Source organism: Pongo abelii, chromosome 1 (assembly GCF_028885655.2).
Source record: "Pongo abelii isolate AG06213 chromosome 1, NHGRI_mPonAbe1-v2.0_pri, whole genome shotgun sequence".
Classification (NCBI taxonomy): Eukaryota; Metazoa; Chordata; class Mammalia; order Primates; family Hominidae; genus Pongo; species Pongo abelii.
In genome coordinates, this window is record NC_071985.2 from 233,093,271 (window position 1) to 233,115,798 (window position 22,528).

The window sequence follows — 22,528 nt, forward strand, 5'->3', positions numbered from 1 at the left end:
ACAGAGCCCCATCTGGGCAGGGGTGGGCGTCTGTGTCGGTCTCGAGGTCCCGCAGGCATGTGAGGGACTGTGACCCAGGACCCTCTCCTGTCCTCACTGCAGCCCCAAGGGAGCCAGCATGCCCTCATCTCAAACCTTCAGAAACCACACTGGTCATCTCAGAGGCAGTGCCTGCAGAAGGTCCTGGGCCCTTTGCCAGACACAGGGCAGCGTGCTGGACGCAGTGAGCAGGGGGCAGGAGACTGGACAACCAACAGCAAGCTGAGGCGAGACATGTGCACGAGGACAGAGGAAGAGCCCAGCTCCGAGGCCCCCTGGACAGGCCAGGGTCACCCACCACCAGCCCCACACCTGCAGCACCGGCCTGGGCTGAGCCCAGGGACACAGGGCGGCAAGAACCATGGCCCACTAGTGGAGGCTCCAGCCAGAATTCTGAAGTGCACAGGCTGGTACATCTGAGGCTGCAGGCACGTGCACACACATGCGTACACACACACACACAAACACGTGCACACACGCAGGCCACACAGCTGGAAACAGCCGGCTGCCTGTAGGACACAGCGCGCCCCTTCTCCCACGCCTCTGCTCCGTGGGGGGACTGCAGGAAGGGGGCTGGGAGGGGCCGTCTCCCTTTCCCAGGTCCCGCTGTGAGCTGCCCCTGGCAGGAGGCCTTCCTCAGAGGAAGTTCCCAGGATCTGTGCTGGGGGGAGAGGCCCCTTCGGGGGAGCTTCCCTCAGTGCTGCAGGCTCTGCTAGAGACCTGCCTCATTCCCTAGATCCCAGCCACAATGTTGCCACAGCCTGCGGGGCGCACAGGACTGCTCTGAGCCCCAGTGCAGCCCCCCAGCAGGCGCACACAGCCTCCTCCTCCAGCGGGTGACTGTCCGTGGGGTGATATCTCAGCCCTGCACTGTCCGTGGGGTGATGTCTCAGCCCTGCACTGTCCGTGGGGTGATGTCTCAGCCCTGCACTTCCTGTTTCTCATCTCTGAGGGGCAGGCACCTCCTGGGACCCCGGGATTCCATCCTGAGGTGGGCGGGCCACCATCGTGTTTCCGTCTGCAGCCCCAGCCCCGCTGGGCTTCGGGGGCCCTGGGGAGCCCAGTCCAAGTGGGGAGGGGGGTGCCAGAACCAGGACTGCAGGAAGGGGATCCGTTCCTGCCCCACCCAGGCCGCTGGTGGGACCGTGGACCTGGGTCCCACAGGTGGAAGGAAAGCCCTGGGCGTGGGGCGTCTGCTTCTGCAGTTGTTTTCCACCCTCCTGCGGTGATGGGGGCAGAGTCAGCCCTTCAGGAAGGAAGTGGCACGGGCCTGGCCGGAATGACCTCTGACCGGACCTGTAGCCCCGAGGCACAGGCACCCCCTTCTCTGGAGCAGCCCCATCCCGCCTTCTGCAGGCGGTGGGGCTAATGATTCCCTCTCCTGATCTTGCAGGGACAGGAACCTGTCCTCGCCCTAACCTCCTTCTCCCCCACCTCGGCCTGGAGGCTGCAGCAGGTGCCATCCCCACCGCCACCCACAGAGGCCCCACCACAGCAGCCAGTGTGGACAAGCGGGAGCGAGCCCAGTTCCAAAACAACCTTCCCTCTCCAGTCTGCAGGAACAATGGAGCCAGGGCTGTTCTCTGGGTGGGGAGTGAGGGGGTGGGGTGGGGTCTGGAAAAAGCCAAGAGCTCCTTCCACCAGCTCAGCCTGGCCCTCTCAAAGAGGTCATCTCCGCAGAACTGACCGATCTGATTCCCCTACCCGTCCCACAACCTCGCTCCCTTTGGTTTCAGCCAGCAAAGCCCCTCCGAGGCCAAGGCAGGGGCAAGCCCAGGAGAAGTCAAAGACGGGACAAGTCCATTCACGTAGGTGGGAAGCACCGAGCCCCAACTTCCCACCAGGAGCCCCGGGGTTGGGAAGGACAGAGGTGGGCCCTTCACCTGGCAGACCCCCCTCCCAGCTCCAGGAGAAACAGAGGTGAGTGGGGAGGGACAGAGGTAGGCCCTCCGCTCTCCCACCCAGCAGACCCCTCCCAGCTGCAGGAGGGAGATTGGGGCAGCAGCCTCGAGCCCAGATCTGCCTGGGGGAGGGCCAGAGAGGGGCTCATGGGGTGGGGGTGGGGGAACCAGGGGGCAGGATGAGAACCTGGAGTCAGGAGGGGGCAGGAGAGGGTGGCAGGAACGCGGAGTTGGGGGCAGGAGCTGAGCCCTGGGCAGGAGAGGGGGCTGGGCCCAGCCCTATGGGAGGTCCTCCTGCATCCCAGAAACCTCCCCCAACTCCTAGACTGCCCCACACTGAGGGGAGCCTGGTCTGGGGCTGTCGGGCCCCTCAACCTCAGCACCGATGCTGTCCCCGGTGCCCTGGGACTCTGGGCTTCCCCTAGGACTGCCGTCCTGAGGCCTAGACAGCTGGCCAGGCAGGGAGGAAGGGAGGGTGCACAGGCCGGAATATAGGTGGGGCCGGGACTAGGCCGCCGGGACCCCGGGCTTCAGAGCTGGGCAGGGCCAGGCTGGGAAGAAGCCAGACTCACTCCGGCCCTGGCCCCCTGCCCTGTCCCTGTGCCAGGCCCCGGCAGGGGCAGACAACACTTCCTTTCTCTGCTCCTGGCTCCTAGCAGGGAGGGATGGGCCCCGGGCGGCCTGGCCAGCCCTCAGCCAGGAGTCCCTCCTGGGGGCTTCAGGGAGGCTCTAGGACCAGCCTTTGTGAGGTGGGCTGGGAGGGCATGGGCAGTGCCCAGACAGGACAGGGTGGCGAGGGCCGGAGGAGTCGCCCGCTCAGCCGCCAGCCCTGGGCAGCTGGCACAGCGGAGGCCAGGCCACTTCCCTGACAAAGCAGGGGCGGGGGTCTCCTTCCGGAGGGAGCAGCCGGCCTCCCCCGCCCAAAGGTGGCGCAGAGGGAGGGACACATACCTGTCTTAGTTATGCCAGGAATGTGGCTCCCTAGGCAGAGAAGGGGGGAGGAGCCTTTCTGAGGGCTGCTGACTGGGGGAGGGGCCTCGGCTGGGCAGGGCCAGGAAGACCTGGCAGGGCCAGGTGAGAAACTGAGGAAAGGAAGTCCTCAGTAGAGCTGAGTCCAGGTGTGGCCCAGCAGCAGGTGCACCTCAGGCGGTGTCCGGGCAGGGGTGGTGAGGGGCGTGGCCTGGGAGGACATGCCCTTCCCGACCCGGGGAGCTTGGTGGGGCCTTTGTCTCCAGGATGGGGTTCCCCATACAAGGTGGGACCCTGTGGTCTCAGGGGTAGCTTCCGAAGACTAGGGGCTGCCCAGACGTCATCCTGTGTCCTGGGAGGTGGGGTCGGAGTCAGATGGGGAGAGGTCAGCTAGGCTCAAGCCCCCTCCATCCATCCCCCTCACTAGGGTGAGGCCTTGGCTACCAGAGTGCCCAGGGTGGGGTTCAATGTCCTTATCTCCTACAGAGCAGGAGGTGGACCCACCTCCCACACCACCCAGTGTGAGGGGAGGGCTAGGCACACAGAATTGTCCCTTCTCCAGCCAGACCGGCTCCAGGGACCTTGTCCCTCAGGGCTCACCCCAGGCTTCTGGGAGGCATTTACCCTGTCCCAGCAGCCAGGGCCCCCAGCCACCCGAGATATCCCTGGTCTGCTTCCACAGGAGAGCTCCACATGTCCCACTAGAAGCTCTTGGGCTCCCCACTCCTCATGCTGTTTCCCTCCGGAGGCTCCCCTTGGCCCCTGGCTCACCTGCAAGGCCCCTCCCATGACAGTCCTCCCTGGCTAACCCTCCCCTGGCCAGCCCCACCCCAGGGGGTCCGGTGGCCACAGCCCCTCCCATGTGCTCCCCAAGCTGCATACTGACTGTGGGTCCCAGGCTCCCCACCTGGAGCTTGTCCCTGAGTTCGACTGCCCACAGCTGGGCTAAGCCACACCCTCCTGGTAGGGGCTCCCCACGGACCCTCCTCCCAGCGCTCTGCTCTGCCTGGGCACTCGCTCCAGAGCCAGGGCCTGGCGTGCGTAGAGCGCCTTTGGTAAGACGCAGAGCCTCGTTCGGCTGGGGTGACTCTCCTGCCATGTGCCCTCTGACCCTACAGCAAGTCCTCAGTTACCAAGTCACAGACCCTCGGGCTGGACCCACCTGGCTGTGGGGTTAGTGATTCCCTCTCCTGATCTTGCAGGGACAGGAACCTCTCCTTGCCCTAACCCCCTTCTCCAGCCCCTCCTCAGCTCCCGACAGCCTATCCTGAGTCCACGATGCCCCCATCTTTTCCCCAGACCACAAGTGCCCAGAAGAGGGCCAAGGTTATCGTGTCCTTCCAGTGGAGGACCCAGGGGACCCTCCTCTGTGCTGCAGTGAGGCTCTGGACCCTGAAGGCGGCTTGGGGACCACTCACCACAGGCTGGGAAAAGGCTGCAGCATTCCCCATTTTGGGTGCTGCCCCTCTCCCTGCACAGCCCCCAGGCACGCACAGAGAAGGCAAGAGCAGTGGACAGTCCAGGACCCCACAAGGACCCCTCAAGAGCCAGGCTAGTGTCAGGGCAGCAAAGTTTCCTGCCGGCCAACGGAGCAAATCGGAGAGACGGGAAGTCAGGACCCTTGCCGTTGCCTTGGGGAGGAAGCATTCTCCAGACCCCCCCACCGACACATCCCTTCCCAGGCAGCCATGAGGGAGCAGACAGGATGTGGGGGCGACAGGGACCTCCTATATTCTCCCCGCCACATTCCCCAGCCAACGATCTCAGTCCCCAACTGGGACTTGTCCTGCGGGGGCTGCCATGGGATTTCTGCCCCCACCAGGCTGGGGTCAGGGAGGGCCACTCCTCGGCCATTCGGCAGAGCCATGGGAACGGCAAACAAGATAGACCTCACAATGGCAAATGCCACACCCTCCAGATCCGCAGAAGCCCTCGCCGCACAGCCTCGCGGGAGCCCGATCCCCATGGCGAGGGGTGCTCGACACGCGGACCCGTCTAGACGGAGGTCTGGGCTAACACACGCCCTTAAACAGCTGGGGACATTCACCTGTCTGGCTTCTCCCTAAAAGGGGCCTCCAGGAGGAAGTGTGGAGAGCTGGGAGGAGGAGAGGAGGCAGGAGGCCGTCCATTTGCAGGGCTGGGACTTGCCTTGGGCCCCAAGGCCAAAGATGTCTAATGTGAGGGCTTGGAGATGCAGCTGGGGAAGCAGAGACTGAGGTTGGACCACAGTCAGACCACAGGTCAGACTACAAGACACCGTGTGCTGCAGGCTCCGGCAGAGCACGAAAGGGCCCCTCACAGCGACCGCTGCAGCCTGTCCACCTTGGCCACTGCCCTGACCCCCACCGGCCCCCACGCGAGCCCCCCACCACGCACCTTCCACACAGAACTCCACCTCCTCTAGGTTCCGCAGGGTGATCCGCATGAGGCTGGAGTTGAGCATCAGCTCGTTCTTGTGGGCTGGCCACAGGTATGGGGGCGCAGGGTTCACAAAGAAGATCCTGGTGTCCCCAGTGGACACCTGGTTGTCACAGATGAGGGGGTCTCCAAAGCCGCTGATCACCACCTTGTTGCCGCCGTCCAGCAGGCTCTCCCGGGCCACTAGGTCTTTGCCCTTCAAGTACCGCCAGACCCGAACCTGGGGTGGACATGGCGGTAGGTGTCATTAGTCCTCTCCTGGGGACATGGGGGTAGGTGTCATTAGTCCTCTCCTGGGAAAGGGGCTAGACTGGGGACTTTAGGTGCTTAGGACAAATGTCCACAGTAGACTCAAGCCCTGGGCAGAGATGTGGGAGACCTCTGGGTCAGCCCGCTGGGCGGAAGCTGGGGAAGCACACACTGGCCACCACGGCCCATGCGGGAACGCTCAGAGATGCGTCACCTGTGAACACATCCCCTCCCCCAGGTCTAACCAACTTCAGCCATCCCAGCTCCAATAACGACCCTATCAGCTAAGGCTAAATTTGGGAAGGGGGCCCACCTGGCTTGGGGTGCCTGCCTTCCACACCTCTCCCCACCGGCCCACGGCTCAGGGCCCTCCTCCCGGCAAGCTTGGGCAGTGGAGGAGGGGGACGGGGCATCGGGGTAAGGGGCCAGCTTGGCTCTGCGGCTGGGTTGAGATGCCCCTTCCTCGGGCTCCTACAGTCTGTGCAGTCAGGGCAGCCTGTGAACCACGAAATCAAGTTTGGGCAGTGCAGGGTGCCCCACCCTCCACCTCCTCAGCTCCTGGGGCCCTGAGGGCAGCTGCTCTGACGGCGGCCTGTGGTAAAGCCTACAGCCGACCTGGCGGCCCTCACAGGGACAGGGACCCACGCACTCACGCACTCCCCTGAGAACAAAGCCGGGAGAAGAAGCCCCTTCCTCAGGAGATCTGGGGGGCTGGGGCTGCCGGATTGGGGGAGAGACAATGGTTGGCCTGTCCACTGCGCAGCCCCTGCTGGGAGCCTCAGGACTGCGGCATCCGCAGGGACCCCCTCTAGTTGCGCAGGCAGAGCCTCTTCCACGCCCCCCAACAGTAGGCTCCAGGAGGCGGATGACCCAGGCAGGGGCAGGGCCTGGTGGCTTTCATCGCCTTCCCCCACCCCAGCCACACCCAGGAGCAGCGGGGAGGAAGTCGGGAAAATCCTGCAGGGGCCTGGCAAAGTGCCCTGGCCGCTGTGGAGGAGACGGGGCCGGCGGGGGAGCCCAGCTGTAGCCCGCACTGGCCAGTCTGAAAGAAGCTGCCACCTTCTCCACCTCCATGGAGGGAAACGAGTGGATTTCTGGCCCCAGGAGGTGGTTTTGGGGGTACAAGGGAGCCGGCTCTGAGTCCCCCGCGCCCCTACTAGGAGAAGATAGTGGGGGTCCCAGCGTACCTACCCCGGGGGCTCCCAGAAGCACCTGAAGGAAAAACCGGGGAAACTTCCCCTCCCCGGGCTGGGGAGCCCCGGTTCCCGCAGGAGCGCGATGGGGCACCGGCCCTGCCCCCAAGCACATGAGGCCCGGTGACGGCCCCGCCCACCTCTCTGCTCCTGCACGCCCCCCCTCCGCCACTGCGGCACCCCCCACCTGGCTCCTGGGGTTGGGAGCTCAGGCTGTGCGCCCCTTTTTCTCTCCTGACCACCCGCTCTCGCCCCGGGAAAGGCCTCTGGGGAGGGGGACAAGCGGACCCCGGGCCCAGCCCCCGCTCCCCGCCCGGGCAAAGGCCCCCCCCCTCCCCAGGCCCCTCTCCTTCTAGGCCGGTAAGGAGGGCGCGCGGCAGCCGCAGTCCCCGGGCGAGGTGCACTTGTCTCTGCGACGAGGGAGGGGGCGGCGGGCGGAGGACGGCCGCCGCGCAGCAACTTTCCCCGGCGCCCGCGAGTTTCCCGGGACCCGGCGACCCCCCCTCCCAGGGCTTGGCGGTCGCCAAGGGAGCCGGAGAGGGGGCTGCGGAGCGACCGGGGCTGGTTCCCACGGCCTGGGGCGGGGGTCCCGGCGGGGCGGCAGGCGTCGCGAGGGGAGGCCGGGGTCTGGGTGGGCGCACCTTGCAGGAGTACGTGTGCTGCACCGGGTCCACGTTGAGGATCTCCTCCACCGTCCCGGTGAGTACCACGTTCGCCTCCTCCTCGCGCCGCTCCAGCGCGCGCTCCGGGCACGTCCCGCCGGCTCCGGGCAGGACGCACGCGGCCACTACAAGGAGCAGCAGCAGTAGCCGCAGCGGGCCCGGGCGGGACGGGTTGGCCATGGCGCAGGCGAGAGGCGGCGGAGGAGCGCGCGGGCCGCACCGGGGACGGGACTGGACAGGACGGGACGCAGCTCGGGAGGCGGCGGAGCGCGGGCGGGCGGAGCGCGGGCGGGCGGGCGGGGGCGGGGCCCGGGCGGCGCCCCTCCCCCTCTCTCCTCCCCACCCCCTCCCCGCGCCCTCCCTCCTCCCTCCCCCGGCCCGCCCGGAGGCCGGCGACCCGCGCCGGCCGCGAACAAAGCCCCGGGACGCAGCGCCCGGCGCGGCCGTGGGGCGGGAAGGGGGCGGCCTGGGAGGGGGCGGGGAGGGGAGAGTGGGGGGCGGGTCTGGATCCCGCAGGCGCCCCTCCCCCGCCGCTGCCCCCCGGAAGTGCGGCTGCACCCGAGTTAATGCCTAATCTGGAGGAGACGTGACGGGACTGCCGAGGGGCTCCGGGCGGCGCCGAGCCGGGCGGCAGGGCTCGAAGGCCGCCGGGAGGGGCCCCAGACCCGGCCCCGATCCCGCCCCGCCGGCCGCGCCCCTCCCACGCGGGGCCGGACACCGAGACTCGGCCTGGCCGGATCCCCCGGGGGCTGCGGCGCGGAGGCGGGTCCCGGTGCCGGGGTGGGCGCTGATTGGCCAGCACGGGGCGCGGTCCCGCCCCTCCCAGCCCCGCCCCCAGGCCCCTCCGCGGGGAGGTTCGCGCCCCCTTCCGTCCCGCGGCTGCAAGCGCGGGTCCCGCCACACCCCCTCCCAGCTCTGGGCCGGGCGCCTCTGCAGCTTGGCCTGGCTGGGTGCAGGGGGAAACTGAGGGCTGGAGGGCCCAAGTGGGAGCCTGGCCTAGCTGAAGATTGAAAGGAGGGAGCGGAGGCCCTCTTTGTCTCCTCAGAACTGTGTCTAGGCTGGGCGTGGTGACTCACGCCTGTCATCCCAGCACTCTGGGAGGCGGAGGCAGCAAGATTTCTTGACACGGGTGTTCGAGACTAGCCTGGGCAAAATAGCAAGACCCCATCTCAAAAAAATTAAAAATTAGCTGGATGGGCCAGACGCAGTGGCTCACGCCTGTAATCCCAGCACTTTGGGAGGCCGAGGCAGGTGGATCACGGGAGGTCAGGAGTTCAAGACCAGCCTGGCTAACATGGTGAAACCCCGTCTCCACTAAAAATACAAAAACTGGCTGGTGTGGTGGCGCACACCTGTAGTCCTAGCTACTTGGGAGGCTGAGGCAGGAGGATCGCTTGAACCCAGGAGGCGAAGGTTGCAGTGAGCTGAGATGGTGCTGAGAGGTGACAGCGTGCTGGCAGTCCTCAGAGCCCTCGCTTGCTCTGGGCGCCTCCTCTGCCTGGGCTCCCACTTTGGCGGCACTTGAGTCCTTCAGCTCACCGCTGCACTGTGGGAGCCCCTTTCTGGGCTGGCCAAGGCGGGAGCCGGCTCCCTCAGCTTGCAGGGAGGTGTGGAGGGAGAGGCGTGAGCGGGAACCGGGGCAGCGCGCTGCACTTGCGGGCCAGCTGGAGTTCCGGGTGGGCGTGGGCTTGGCGGGCCCCGCACTTGGAGCAGCCGGCCGGCCCTACCGGCCCCAGGCAATGAGGGGCTTAGCACCTGGGCCAGCGGCTGCGGAGGGTGTACTGGGTCCCCCAGCAGTGCCAGCCCACTGGCGCTGCGCTCGATTTCTCGCCCGGCCTTAGCTGCCTTCCCGCGGGGCAGGGCTCGGGCCTGCAGCCTGCCATGCCTGAGCCTCCCACCCCCTCCGTGGGCTCCTGTGTGGCCCGAGCCTCCCCGATGAGCGCCGCCCCCTGCTCCACGGTGCCTAGTCCCATCGACCACCCAAGGGCTGAGGAGTGCGGGCGTAGGGCGCGGGACTGGCAGGCAGCTCCACCTGCAGCCCCGGTGCGGGATCCACTGGGTGAAGCCAGCTGGGCTCCTGAGTCTGGTGGGGCCTTGGAGAACCTTTGTGTCTAGCTCAGGGATTGTAAATACACCAATGGGCACTCTGTATCTAGCTCAAGGTATGTAAACACACCAATCAGCACCCTGTGTCTAGCTCAGGGTCTGTGAATGCACCAATCCACACTCTGTATCTAGCTACTCTGGTGGGGCCTTGGAGAACCTTTGTGTCTAGCTCACGGATTGTAAATACACGAATCGGCACTCTGTATCTAGCTCAAGGTGTGTAAACACACCAATCAGCACCCTGTGTCTAGCTCAGGGTTTGTGAATGCACCAATCCACACTCTGTATCTAACTAATCTGGTGGGGACGTGGAGAACCTTTGTGTCTAGCTCAGGGATTGTAAATGCACCAATCAGCGCCCCATCAAAACAGACAACTCAGCTCTACCAATCAGCAGGATGTGGGTGGGGCCAGATAAGAAAATAAAAGCAGCCTGCCGGAGCCAGCAGTGGCAACCCGCTCAGGGCTCCTTCCACACTGATGGAAGCCTTGTTCTTTCACTCTTTGCAATAAATCTTGCTACTGCTCACTCTTTGGGTCCACACTGCTTTTATGAGCTGTAACACTCATCGTGAAGGTCTGCAGCTTCACTCCTGAAGCCAGCGAGACCACAAGCCCACCAGGAGGAACGAACAACTCCAGACGCGCTGCCTTAAGAGCTGTAACACTCCCTGCGAAGGTCTGCAGCTTCACTCCTGAGCCAGCGAGACCACGAACCCACCAGAAGGAAGAAACTCCGAACACATCCGAACATCAGAAGGAACAAACTGCAGACGCGCCAACTTAAGAGCTGTAACACTCACCACGAGGGTCCGCGGCTTCATTCTTGAAGTCAGTGAGACCAAGAACCCACCAATTCCGGACACAGTGCCACTGCACTCCAGCCTGGGTGACAGCGAGACTGTCTCAAAAAAAAAAAAAAAAAAAATTAGCCGACGGGCCGGGCGTGGTGGCTCACGCCTGTAATCCCAGCACTTTGGGAGGCCGAGGTGGGTGGATCACTTGAGGTCAGGAGTTCGAGACCAGCCTGGCCAACATGGTGAAACTCCATCTCTACTATAAATACAGGCAGGGCACTGTGACTCACGCTTGTGATTCCAGCACTTTGGAAAGCCAAAAGGGGCGGAGCACAAGGTCAGGAGTTCGGGACCAGCCTGACCAACATGGTGAAACTCTGCCTCTACTAAAAAAATTCGCCGGGTGACACGCACCTGTAATCCCAGCCACTCAGGAGGCTGAGGCAGGAGAATTGCTTGAATTCAGGAGGCGGAGCTTGCAGTGAGCCGAGATCACACCACTGCACTCCAGCCTGGGCCACAGAGTGAAACTCCATCTCAAAGAAAAACAAAACAAATACAAAAACTAGCCAGGCGTGGTGACACGCACCTGTAATCTCAGCTACTCGGGAGGCTGAGGCGGGAGGATTGCTTGAGTGTGGGAGGTGGAGGCTGCAGTGAGCGGTGATTGTGCCACTGCACTCCAGCCTGCCTGAGAGTATGACCCTGGTAAAAGTAAGTAATTTTTTTAAAAAAAGGACTGGGTCGGCCAGGCCCAGTGGTTCACACCTGTAATCCCAGCATTTTGGGAGCCCGAGGCAAGCGGACCACTTGAGGCCAGGAGTTCAAGACCAGCCTGGCCAACATGATGAAACCCCATCTCTACTAAAAATACAAAAATTAGGCCGGGTGCGGGGGCTCACACTTGTAACCCTAGCACTTTGGAAGGCTGAAGTGGGTGGATCATGAGGTCAGGAATTTGAGACCAGCCTGGCCAATACAGTGAAACACTGTCTCTACTAAAAATACAAAAAAAAGTTAGCTGGGCATGGTGGCAGGCACCATTAATCCCAACTACTCGGGAGGCTGAGGCAGGAGAATCGCTTGAACCCGGGAGGCGGAAGTTGCAGTGAACTGAGATGGTGCCACTGCACTCCAGCCTGAGCGACAAAGTGAGACTATCTCAAAAAAAAAAAAAAAAGCACGGGTGCAGTGGCTCACGCCTGTAATCCCAGCACTTTGGGAGGCCGAGATGGGCGGATCACGAGGTCAGGAGATTGAGACCATCCTGGCGAACACGGTGAAACTCCGTCTCTACTAAAAATACAAAAAAAATTAGCCGTGGTGGCAGGCGCCTGTAGTCCCAGCTACTCGGGAGGCTGAGGCAGGAGAATGGCGTGAACCTGGGAGGTGGAGCTTGCAGTGAGCAGAGATCGCGCCACTGCACTCCAGCTTGGGCGACAAAGCGAGACTCCGTGTCAAAAAAAATAATAATAAAAAGGACTGGGCCTGTGGTGCCCCCCTCACCCCAGGCTAGTTACAGATCTCTGGGCCAGAAGCCACGAAGGAGGCCCTGCCCTGCCCTGCCCCTGTTGGGGGTTCAGGAAAGGCCCCTAGCTAAGTGCTTCACTCACCCATTGTGACACGGGGTGAGGTGGGGACCCAGACACAAGGCTGGAGCCAGGACACCCCCTGCTGGGCACATGTGGGCACACAGTGGTCCTGGTGCAGCCAGACGGGGATCTCCCCACCTGGATATGGACCCCTACAGACCAGGGGGGACTCTGTGTCTCCAGCCGGATCCTCCCGAGGGCTCTGAAAGCCGAGGCCCAAGTGCCCAGAGTCTGGACTCTGCGTGTCCCTCTGTGCCCCGTCCTCGCTGCGTCCCGGCCGACAGCTGGCTTCTAGGAGACTCATTTAGGAAATTGGAATAGGAGAGACAGAGAAGGGCGCATCGTAGGAGAGACAGAGAAGGGTGCATGGGTGGGGGAAGGGGTGTAGCTTGTAGCTTGTACTGAATTGGGTGCCCCCCACCTGGGACAAGCTCTTCTTCCTGGATGGTGTCAGCCCCAACTCCATGTGCCCTCCACTGCTGGCCACGGCCCCTCCTTCATGCACAGCCTTGAGGGGGTGTGCTTAGCCACCCAGGCTGTCTTCTGCACCTGGCCCCAGTGGTGATTTGAGTGCTCAGGACCTGTCTCTACCCCTCCCTAGCCCAGCACAGGCAGGTGAAGCAAGCTGTGTAGGCTGGGCTAGGGACGGCTGAGGCCCCCAGCCCCCAGTTCCTATGGAGAGCCTGCCTCACAGCCCACCGGGCAGGCCCCAAGGACTCACCCCTTACTGCTCCCAGGGGCCCACTGGGAGCCTCCCCTTTTGATCTGAGCAGGCCAGTCCCTGCCTAAGCCGCTGCTGTCCCAGATGGAGGACAGGCAGGATGGGCTCTAGCAACTGCATCTCTTTTTCTTTCCTAGAAGTTAATTTCCCAAAGGGTGGGGAGAGCTGTCTTACTTCAGTTTCGGGGTGGGGGGCTCCCTATTTTGATCCCTCAAAGCTGTAACTGCAAACCCTTATCCCTTCACTTGGCAACCCAGGCCTGGTCACCAGGATAGACCCTGGGTTGTCCCTCCTGACTTCTCCCGCCCCATCACCAGGGGTCTGAGGCGGACGCTGGAGGAGAGGCAAGCACAGACACAGAGGCAGCCATTTCTCTTTACAACAACCTTTATTTCCAGCCCTTGATACTGCTCGGATGCTGGTGGAGGCCCTTAGCTCCGCCCAGCAGGCTCTGTGCCGCCTCCCCGCAGGCGCAGATTCATGAACACCGTGCTCAGGGGCTTGAGGCCGTACTCCCCCAGCGGGAGCTGGTCCTCCAGGGGCTTCCCCTCGAAGGTCAGCCAGAACAGGTTGTCCTGCACACCCTCCTGCCGGCTCACTTGCTGCTTCAGGTGGGCCACGGTCTGCGTCAGCTGTACCTCATAGGTGCTGCTGCGGCCCTTGTCATTCCTCACCAGGATGCTCAGAGGTTCATCGCATTTGTCCACCACCAGTAGGACCGTGCTGCCGGGGCCCAGGCCCTGGCTGGCAAGGGGGACCCTGTCCTGCAGCGCCGCGCCGCTTGGGTGGACAGCCAGACGCTGCTGGAAGGCGTGCACGCCGATCTTCTGGGTGATCTGCGCCTTCAGCTCTGACACCGACATGGAGTTGCTCAGGGACACCTGGAACTCGTTGCCCGCCAGCATCTTCACCTTCAGGTCCCAGCCCTGCAGGCATCACACAGGCTCAGAGACTGCGGCACCAGTCCCAGGCCCACCACACACAAGGCACTGGCTGCAGGGTGAGCTCCTGTGCCCAGGGACAGTGCTCCCTCCTGTCTGTCCTCTCCATCCTGTCAGCAGGGACCCCAGGCACAGAAGTCACTGAGGGGTCATTACTAGAAGGCCAGCTGCCCACAGCCATCCCGTGGCCTCCCTTTACCTGCTAGGGTGCCCCTCTGTGCCCCACCCTGAGGATCTCAGGGGTGACCTGCTTTCAGGAGAACACTTAGAACCTGGCCAAGCTCTGAGCAGCTCCACTCTCCCTGCACCCCTGGGAGACCTTGGCTGGGGGAGGGAGAAGAAAATTGGCTGGCACAGAGCCCACCTCCCCCCACCTGTGACATCTGCCTTACCATGGCTGTGGGCTGTGGGCCACGGCACGAGCTCCTGTACTGGCAACGATGAGTTCGCTGCCTCTCAGCCGCCGGCTCCCGCAGGCAGCACCCGGCCCTATTTATAAGCCTGAGCCGCACACGTCAGGGGGCGTGCCGGCGAGCCTGCGCCGGTGGCCAAATTTGGCTTCAGTTTCGGTTTCCTTTTCCCGAGGCATGCCCCAGAGTGAGCAGAAGAAACAAAACAGGATGACCGAAAGATAGGGAAAAGCGGAAGTGGGGGTGGACAGGGTCGCAAAGGCACCGTCAGGGCCGGGGACTCCGGACCGCGGACGGCATCCCCACCCCCACCCAACACCCTGGAAACACCTAAATATCGCGCATTCCGGATCCTTCACAAGATGCACTCGTGGACTAATGGTTTCATTTTCCATTTACCAACTTGCAAAATTAGTAAACTTGGAAAACATCCCCATGGTTAATTGACAAACAAGAACTCCAAACTACCCAGAGATAACAACACTTGGTTTAGGGCAGTATTTGCTCAGATTGGTGTTTTTATGTTGTTTTTGTGTTTTTGAGACAGGGTCTCACTCTGTCGCCCAGGCTGGAGTGCAGAGGCACGATCTCATCTCATTGCAACCTCTGCCTCCCAGGCTAAAGCGATCCTCTCACCTCAGCCTCCCACGTAGCTGGGACCACAGGGGTGCACCACCAGGCCCGGCTAATTTTTTGTATTTTTAGTAGAGATGGGGTCTCGCCATGTTGCCCAGGCTGATCTCAAACTCCTGGGCTCAAGTGATCCACCTGCCTCGGCCTCTGAAAGTGCTGGGATTACAGGCGTGAGCCACTGCACCCGGAGCCTCAAATTGTTTTTTAATAAAAGAGACCTATCTTTTATTTTCTACAAAAATGAACTCTGGGACACTATTGAGAAAATGAAAAGACAATCCATAGAATGGGAAGAAATATTTGCAAATTATCTATCTGATGAGGGCATAGCATCCAGGACATATAGAGAACTCTTACAACTCAATAAAAAATAAAAATAAAAAAAAAGGCAACTCAATTTTCAAATGGCCAAAAGACTTCAATAGACATTTCTCCAATGACATAGAAACGGCTGTAAAGCGGTGCTCAACATCATTATTAATTGGGGAAATGCAAATCAAAACCCCAGTGAGATGCTATTTCCTACTAGTATGACTGTAATAATAAAAATAAAGGACAGGCTGGGTGCGGTGGCTCACGCCTGTAATCCCAACACTTTGGGAGGCTGAGGCAGGCAGATCACCTAAGGTCAGGAGTTTGAGACCAGCCTGGCCAACATTTTTAGTAGAAACCCCATCTCTACTAAAAATACAAAAATTAGCTGGGCGTGGTGGTGCACGCCTGTAATCCCAGCACTTTGGGAGGCTGAGGCAGGCAGATCACCTGAGGTCAGGAGTTCAAGACCAGCCTGGCCAATATGGTGAAACTCCGTCCCTACTAAAAATGCAAAAAATGCGAAAAATTAGCTGGGCATGGGCTGGGCGTGGTGGCTCACACCTGTAATCCCAGCACTTTGAGAGACCGAGGTGGGTGGATCACCTGAGGTCAGGAGTTTGAGACCAGCCTGGCCAACATGGTGAAACCCCGTCTCTACTAAAAATACAAAAATTAGCTGGGCATGGTGGTGCACGCCTGTAATCCCAGCTACTTGGGAGGCTGAGGCAGGAGAATCCCTTAAACCCAGGAGGCAGAGATTGTGGTGAGCCAAGATTGCACCAATGCACTCCAACCTGGGCAACAGAGCAAGACAGTCTCAAAAAATAATATAAAATGAACATAAAGGACAGTAACAAGCATTGGTGTATACACAGAGAAGCTAGAATCCTGGTACATGCATTGCTGTTGAGAATGTAAAACAGTGTGGCCACTGTGATGCTCAAAATGTTAAACAGAATTATCGGTAACCCAGCAGTTCCACTTCTAGGCATGTGTCCAAAAGAATTGAAAATAGGTGTTCAAATACTTGTATACAAATGTTCGTGGCAGCACAGTTTACAATAAACAAGTAGCGGAAATGGAGCGCACGTCCATCAGTGATGGATGGACACACAAAGTGTGGAATGTCCACACAACGGAATATTATGCAGCCATGAAAAGGACTGAGGCACTCCTTCATGTGAAAGAACCTTGAAAACACTATGCTAAGTAGAAAGAGCCAGACACAAAGGCCACAGTGTTGATTCCATTCACTGCAGGGGAAACGACCAGAACTGGCAGGGCCACAGCCACAGGAAGCCGACCCCGTTACCGGGGGCCAGGGAGGGGGAGTCGGGGGTGATTGCTTCAGATCCACAAGCCCCTTTGGGGGTGATAATGTTTCAGAACTCCACAGAGGTGATGGTTGGACAACGTGGTAAATAACTAACGCCACGGGATTACATTCTTTAAAATGGTTAGTTTTATGTTATATGAATTTCACATCAATAAAAAGCAAAGGTGAAAAGGCCTCACCATACTTTCACCATTTTGTAACCTGCTTCATTCATGCAACAGTGTATCATAAACATCTAACCAGGCCAGGCGGCTCATGCCTGTAATCCCAGCATTTTGGGAGGCTGAGGCGGGCGGATCATTTGAGATCAGGAGTTCAAGACCAGCCTGACCTACATGGCGAAACCCCATCTCTACTAAAAATACAAAAAAAAAAAAAAAAAAAAAAAAGGCCAGGTGCAGTGGCTCACGCCTGTAAACCCAGCACTTTGGGAGGCTGAGGCAGGCAGATCACCTGAGGTCAGGAGTTCAAGACCAGCCTGGCCAATATGGTGAAACTCCGTCCCTACTAAAAATGCGAAAAATGCGAAAAATTAGCTGGGCATGGGCCGGGCGTGGTGGCTCACACTTGTAATCCCAGCACTTTGAGAGACCGAGGTGGGTGGATCACCTGAGGTCAGGAGTTTGAGACCAGCCTGGCCAACATGGTGAAACCCCGTCTCTACTAAAAATACAAAAATTAGCTGGGCGTGGTGGTGGGCGCCTGTAATCCCAGATACTTGGGAGGCTAAGGCAGGAGAATCACTTGAGCCCTGGAGGCAGAGGTTGCAGTGAGCCAAGATCGCATCACCGCACTCCAGCCTGGGTGAGAGAGCGAGACTCTGTCTCAAAAAAAAAAAAAAAAAAAAACCCAAAAAACAAAAACATGCATCTATCCGTGTTGGTGGACACATCTGTGCAGGCTGTTTTAACAACTGCATGTTTCCCATGGAATAATGAGCCTGTTACAGCACAGAGTTAATTTAGTTAACCAATCCCACATCATTGAATACTTAGGTTGTTCCCAAATTGTCGTTGTTACGCACAGCACATAACAAGAGAAGGAGAGCTAAGACTCAGTAATAAACAAATAAATAAAATATTTAAATAAGATTCAAATAAATAAATAATTTTTAAATAAACAAGTGTAAGAGTGAAAAATCAACATATTCTGAATATGAATCCTGGCCCTTCCCCATCTCCCAGCAAATCTCAGGGGTCACCAAAATTGTTAGCATCTAAAAACCAAAGATGAGGCGGGGTCGTGGCTCACGCCTGTAATCCCAGCACTTTGGGAAGATGAGGCGGGCAAATCACTTGAGGTCACGAGTTCAAGACCAGCCTGGCCAACATGGTGAAACCCCATCTCTACTAAAAATACAAAAATTAGCCAGGTGTGGTGGCGCACACCTGTAGTCCCAGCTACTCGGGAGGCTGAGGCAGGAGAATTGCTTGAGACCTGGAGTTGGAGGTTGCAGTGAGCTGAGGTCGCGCCACTGCACTCCAGCCTGGGCGACAAGAACAAGACTCTGTCTCAAACAAACAAACAAACAAACACCACAGTCCCAGGACTTTGGGAGGCCGAGGCAGGCAGATGGCTTGAGCCCAGGAGTTTGAGACCAGCCTGGGCAACATGGTGAAACCCTGTCCCTGCAATACATAAAAAAATTGGCCAGGCGTGGTGGCGCACACCTGTAGTCCCAGCTACTTTGGAGGCTGAGGTGGGAGGATAGCTTGAACCCTGGAGGTGGAGGTTGCAGTGAGCTGTGATCGCACCACTGCACTCCAGCCTGGGTGACAGAGTGAGACCCTGTCTCAAACCAAACCAAACCCAAGCAAAACAAAAAAAAAAACCCAGGATTTTCTATTTATTTTTATCATTTTAGATGCCCTGTTAAACATGGTATATGTTTCCTGATTTCTTTTCTTTTCTTTTTTTTGAGACGGAGTCTTGCTGTGTTGCCCAGGCTGGAGTGCAGTGGTGCGATCTCGGCTCACTGCAAGCTCCGCCTCCAGGGCTCAAGCAATTCTCCTGCCTCAGCCTCCTGAGTAGCTGGGACTACAGGCACCCGCCACCACGCCTGGCTAATTTTTTGTATTTTTAGTAGAGACAGGGTTTCACCGTGTTACCCAGGATGGTCTCGATCTCCTGACCTCGTGATCCGCCCACCTCATCCTCCCAAAGTGTTGGGATTACAGGCGTGAGCCACCGTGCCCAGCCCATTTCCTGATTTCTTAATGCTGACGTACGGTGCTAGAATCTTCCTTTTCTTTTGGTTACTTTATCCCATCTCTGCCAGTTGTCTTCCTGCTTCGACAGAACCAACCCAAGGCACAGGCACCGAGGAAGGTGACTAGACCTACAGTCACTTGCTTCAGTTCCCTGGGGTTGCTGAACAATATACCACAAACTGGGTGTTAAACTTCACACCACAGAAATGTATTCTCTCATAGTTCTCCAGGCCAAAAGCCCAAAATTCATGTGGACTAAATGACCAAGATTGTCAGGCTGGTTAAAAACAAAAAACAAAAACAAAAAAAATCAGGCAGGGCATGGTGGCTCACATCTGTAATTTCAGCACTTTGGAAGCAAAGCCTAGAGGATTGCTTGAGCCTGGGAGTTTGAGACCAGCCTGGGCAACATAGCGAGACCCCACCTCTAAAAAAAAAAAATAGCCAGGCATGGTTGTGTGTGCCTGTGCCTGCAGTCCCGGCTACTCAGGAGGCTGAGGCACAAGAATTGCTTGAACCCGGGAGGCAGAGGATGCGGTGAGCCGAGATTGCGACACTGCACTCCAGCCTGGGCAACAGAGCAAGACCGTGTCTCAAAAATAAAATGAAACAAAACGCCAGGCGCGGTGGCTAACACCTGTAATCCCAGCACTTTGGGTGGATCACCTGAGGTCAGGAGTTCAAGACCAGCCTGGCCAACACAGTGAAACCCCGTCTCTACTAAAAATGCGAAAAATTAGTGGGGCTTGGTGGCAGGTGCCTGTAATCCCAGCTACTCGGGAGCCTGAGGCAGGAGAATTGCTTGAACCCGGGAGGCAGAGGTTGCAGTGAGCCGAGATCATGCCATTGCACTCCAGCTTGGGGGACAAGAACGAAACTCCGTCTCAAAAAAAAAAAAAAAAAAAAAAAAAAAGAAAGGAACAAAACAAACAACTGGCTCTGTGTGGCTTCCAGAGACAAGAATCATCTGAAACATAAAGACACAGGAAGTTTGAACATCAAGCAATGGAAAGAAGCATACCACACAAATATTAAGTAAAAGGAAGCAGGTGTAGATATATTACCAATGTCATTAACATATTAACAAAGATCATGGAAGAAAGCATAATAGACACAGGAGGTCCCATAACGATAAAAGCTTGAGCCCCCTCCCCTACCTTCCCTTCCCTTCTCCGCCATCGCCATCATCTGTGGTGGACCCCGCTTCTCGCCGTGTCTTCTCACCAGACTTTCAGAATTAAGCGATTCCTGGCCAAGAAGCAAAAGCAAAATCGTCCCATTCCCCAGTGGATTCAGATGAAAACTGGTAATAAAATCAGGTACAACTCCCAAAGGAGACACTGGAGAACAGCCGAGCTGGGTCTGTAAGAATTGCGCGGGAGATGGCACACATATTTATGCTGAAGGTCATACCTGAAGGTCTCAATCGCGTTACCATATCAAGCTGGAAATGTCACCACGATCTGGAGAGTTGAACATGTTTTATTAGGAGTAATTTTTTTCTTTTTTCTTTTCTTTTTCTTTTTGAGACAGAGTTTGCTCTTGTTGCCCAGGCTGGAGTGCAGTGGCGCGATCTTGGTTCACCATAACCTCTACCTCCCGGGTTCAAGCGATTCTCCTGCCTCAGCCTCCCGAATAGCTGGGATTACAGACATGCACCATCACACCCGGCTAATTTTCTTTCTTTTTTTTTTTTTTTTTGAGACGGAGTCTCGCTCTGTCGCCCAGGCTGGAGTGCAGTGGCGCGATCTTGGCTCACTGCAAGCTCCGCCTTCTGGGTTCACGCCATTCTTCTGCCTCAGCCTCCCGAGTAGCTGGGGCTACAGGCACCCGCCACCACGCCTGGCTAATTTTTTGCATTTTTAGTAGAGATGGGGTTTCTCCGTGTTGGTCAGGCTGGTCTCGAATTCCCAGCCTCAGGTGATCTGCCTGCCTCTGCCTCCCAAAATGCTGGGATTACAGGCGTGAGCCACTGCACCTGGCCTGGGGATCTATTTTTTCTCTCTGAATCTGTTATGAATGCTTTGGTTGGTTGGGTTCAGTAATAAACATGTGAGACCTTTCATTTTTTTAAAAAAGGGTTGAGCTCAATAGTAAATTAATTTCAAACTTGTGTGCATTCAATAACATAGTCACACAATATATAACTTCTAGTTACAAACTTCAATATTCTACTTATGATGTAGGAAATCTTAACAGCTGCTTACAAGGAAGCCTTTGGTTAATATTTGGGCTCACTTACAAACTAACTTAAACTTCCTTAAACCTTTTTTTATACAGGATCACTAATGTTGGATATATGGATATATGTGTGTTCTTTTTTTTTGAGACGGAGTCTCGCTCTGTCGTCCAGGCTGGAGTGCAGTGGCATGATCTCAGCTCACTGCAAGCTCCACCTCCCAGGTTCACGCCATTCTCCTGCCTCAGCCTCCCGAGTAGCTGGGACTACAGGTGCCCGCCACCACGCCCGGCTAATTTTTGTATTTTTCGTAGAGATGGGATTTGACTGTGTTAGCCAGGATGGTCTTGATCTCCTGACCTCGTGAACCACCCACCTCGGCCTCCCAAAGTGCTGGGATTACAGGCGTCAGCCACCGCCGCCGGCCAAGGCAGGCAGATCACGAGGTCAGGAGATCTAAAAATACAAAAAATTAGCTGGGTGTGGTGGCGGGCACCTGTAGTCCCAGCTACTTGGGAGGCTGAGGCAGGAGAATGGTGTGAACCTGGGAGGTGGAGCCTGCAGTGAGCCAAGATCACGTCATTGCACTCCAGCCTGGGTGACAGACCGAGCCTCAAAAAAAAAAAGTTATTTTTTGAGACAGGGTCTTGCCCTGTCACCTCGGCTAGAGTGCTGCGATGTGATTGTGGTTCACTGCAGCCATCTGGCTCAAGCGGTCCTCCCCAATTGGCCTCCCACAGAGCTGGGATGACAGGCATGAGCCACCGTGTCCAGCTTTGATTTTATTTTTAAGCCCTTTAACTATCTGGCAACAATAAAAATCGCCCCAAGACTGGTCGTAACCACTTATACCTGCGTGCCCTGGTCCAGACCACAGCAGCCTTTCACGCGGGCTCCTGTGGACACGTCCAGGTGGTCCTGCTACCATGCTGACCCCACAATCTGCTCTTCACCCAGTCGCCAGGCTGATCCGCACAAAACCTCCCACAGCTCTCCTTACCTCTCGGGGCAACCAGCCGGGCCTCGGTTCCCACATCGTGGCCTCTGGCCTCTCCCAGTGTCCCCTCCGGTCACCCTACAACTGCCCCCCATCCCAGGCTCTTGGCTCCAAAGCCTGGGCCTCTGGGCCATGCCTGGCGTACACAGGCACGCTCTCACTCCAGCCCGTCCTCGGCCCTCCATCCTCCACACATCCCCAACGCCTTCCGCCGTCCTCCGCCCTCCACACATCCCCGCCGTCCTCCGCCCTCCACACATCCCCGCCGCCCTCCACACATCCCCGCCGTCCTCCACACAGCCCCGCCGTCCTCCACACAGCCCCGCCGTCCTCCACACAGCCCCGCCGTCCTCCGCCCTCCACACATCCCCGCCGTCCTCCGTCCTCCAGTAACTGCTGCCAGGGTCTTTCTCCCTCACCAGAACGTTAGTTCGCTGCTACACCTGCCTTGTATGTTTAATGAAACTAAATGTAAAATGTAGACATGTGCTGAATGGTAAGTTCTCAAACATTCTGATTTCTTCCCCCCTTTCTCTTTTTTAAACAGCGATGGGGTCTCACTAGATGCAACCACTTACCCAGGGTGATCTTGAACTCCTGGGCTCAAGTGATCCTCCCTCCTCAGCCTCATTCTGATTTCTTAATAAATTCAATAACATCTTCCAGTCTTTCTCCTTAAATGATAAACCTAAATGGTTTGTTTGAGACGGACTCTCGCTCTGTTGCCAGGCTGGAGTGCAGTGGTGCGATCTCGGCTCATTGCAACCTCTGCCTCCCGGATTCAAGTGATTCTCCTGCCTCAGCCTCCTGAGTAGCTGGGACTACAGGCGCGTGCTACCACACCCAGCTAATCTTTGTAT

The 22,528-nt window shown here is 58.1% G+C and overlaps 3 protein-coding genes across 12 annotated transcripts in view; 1 reads left to right on the plus strand and 2 right to left on the minus strand.

The window, feature by feature from the left end:
- Positions 1–7,724, minus strand: part of AGRN (agrin) — a 35,601-nt gene extending 27,877 nt beyond the window's left edge. For 5 of the 10 annotated variants that reach the window (XM_054558312.2, XM_054558305.2, XM_054558283.2 and 2 more), the window contains exons 1-2: positions 7,411–7,703; positions 5,286–5,547 (exon numbers count right to left, since the gene is read on the minus strand). In XM_054558312.2, coding sequence (XP_054414287.1) covers positions 5,286–5,547; positions 7,411–7,611 — 463 coding nt within the window. In that variant the 5' untranslated portion in view covers positions 7,612–7,703. Of the gene's footprint in view, positions 1–5,285; positions 5,548–5,889; positions 6,823–7,410 lie in introns of those variants that run through there. The other 5 variants (XM_054558322.2, XM_054558319.2, XM_054558277.2 and 2 more) reach the window with 5 other exon arrangements.
- A 5,292-nt stretch (positions 7,725–13,016) lies between these two features.
- On the minus strand, positions 13,017–14,232 carry ISG15 (ISG15 ubiquitin like modifier). The gene is made up of 2 exons (XM_002811628.2): positions 13,981–14,232; positions 13,017–13,573 (listed from the first exon to the last, which is right to left on the minus strand). Exons 1-2 carry the CDS (start codon positions 13,981–13,983, stop codon positions 13,079–13,081), a joined length of 498 nt encoding a protein of 165 aa, XP_002811674.1. The 5' UTR covers positions 13,984–14,232; the 3' UTR covers positions 13,017–13,078.
- Positions 14,233–16,024: 1,792 nt separating this feature from the next.
- On the plus strand, positions 16,025–20,155 carry LOC129058108 (large ribosomal subunit protein eL39-like). The gene is made up of 2 exons (XM_054549712.1): positions 16,025–16,043; positions 19,637–20,155. Exons 1-2 carry the CDS (start codon positions 16,025–16,027, stop codon positions 19,858–19,860), a joined length of 243 nt encoding a protein of 80 aa, XP_054405687.1. The 3' UTR covers positions 19,861–20,155.
- Positions 20,156–22,528: the final 2,373 nt, after the last annotated feature.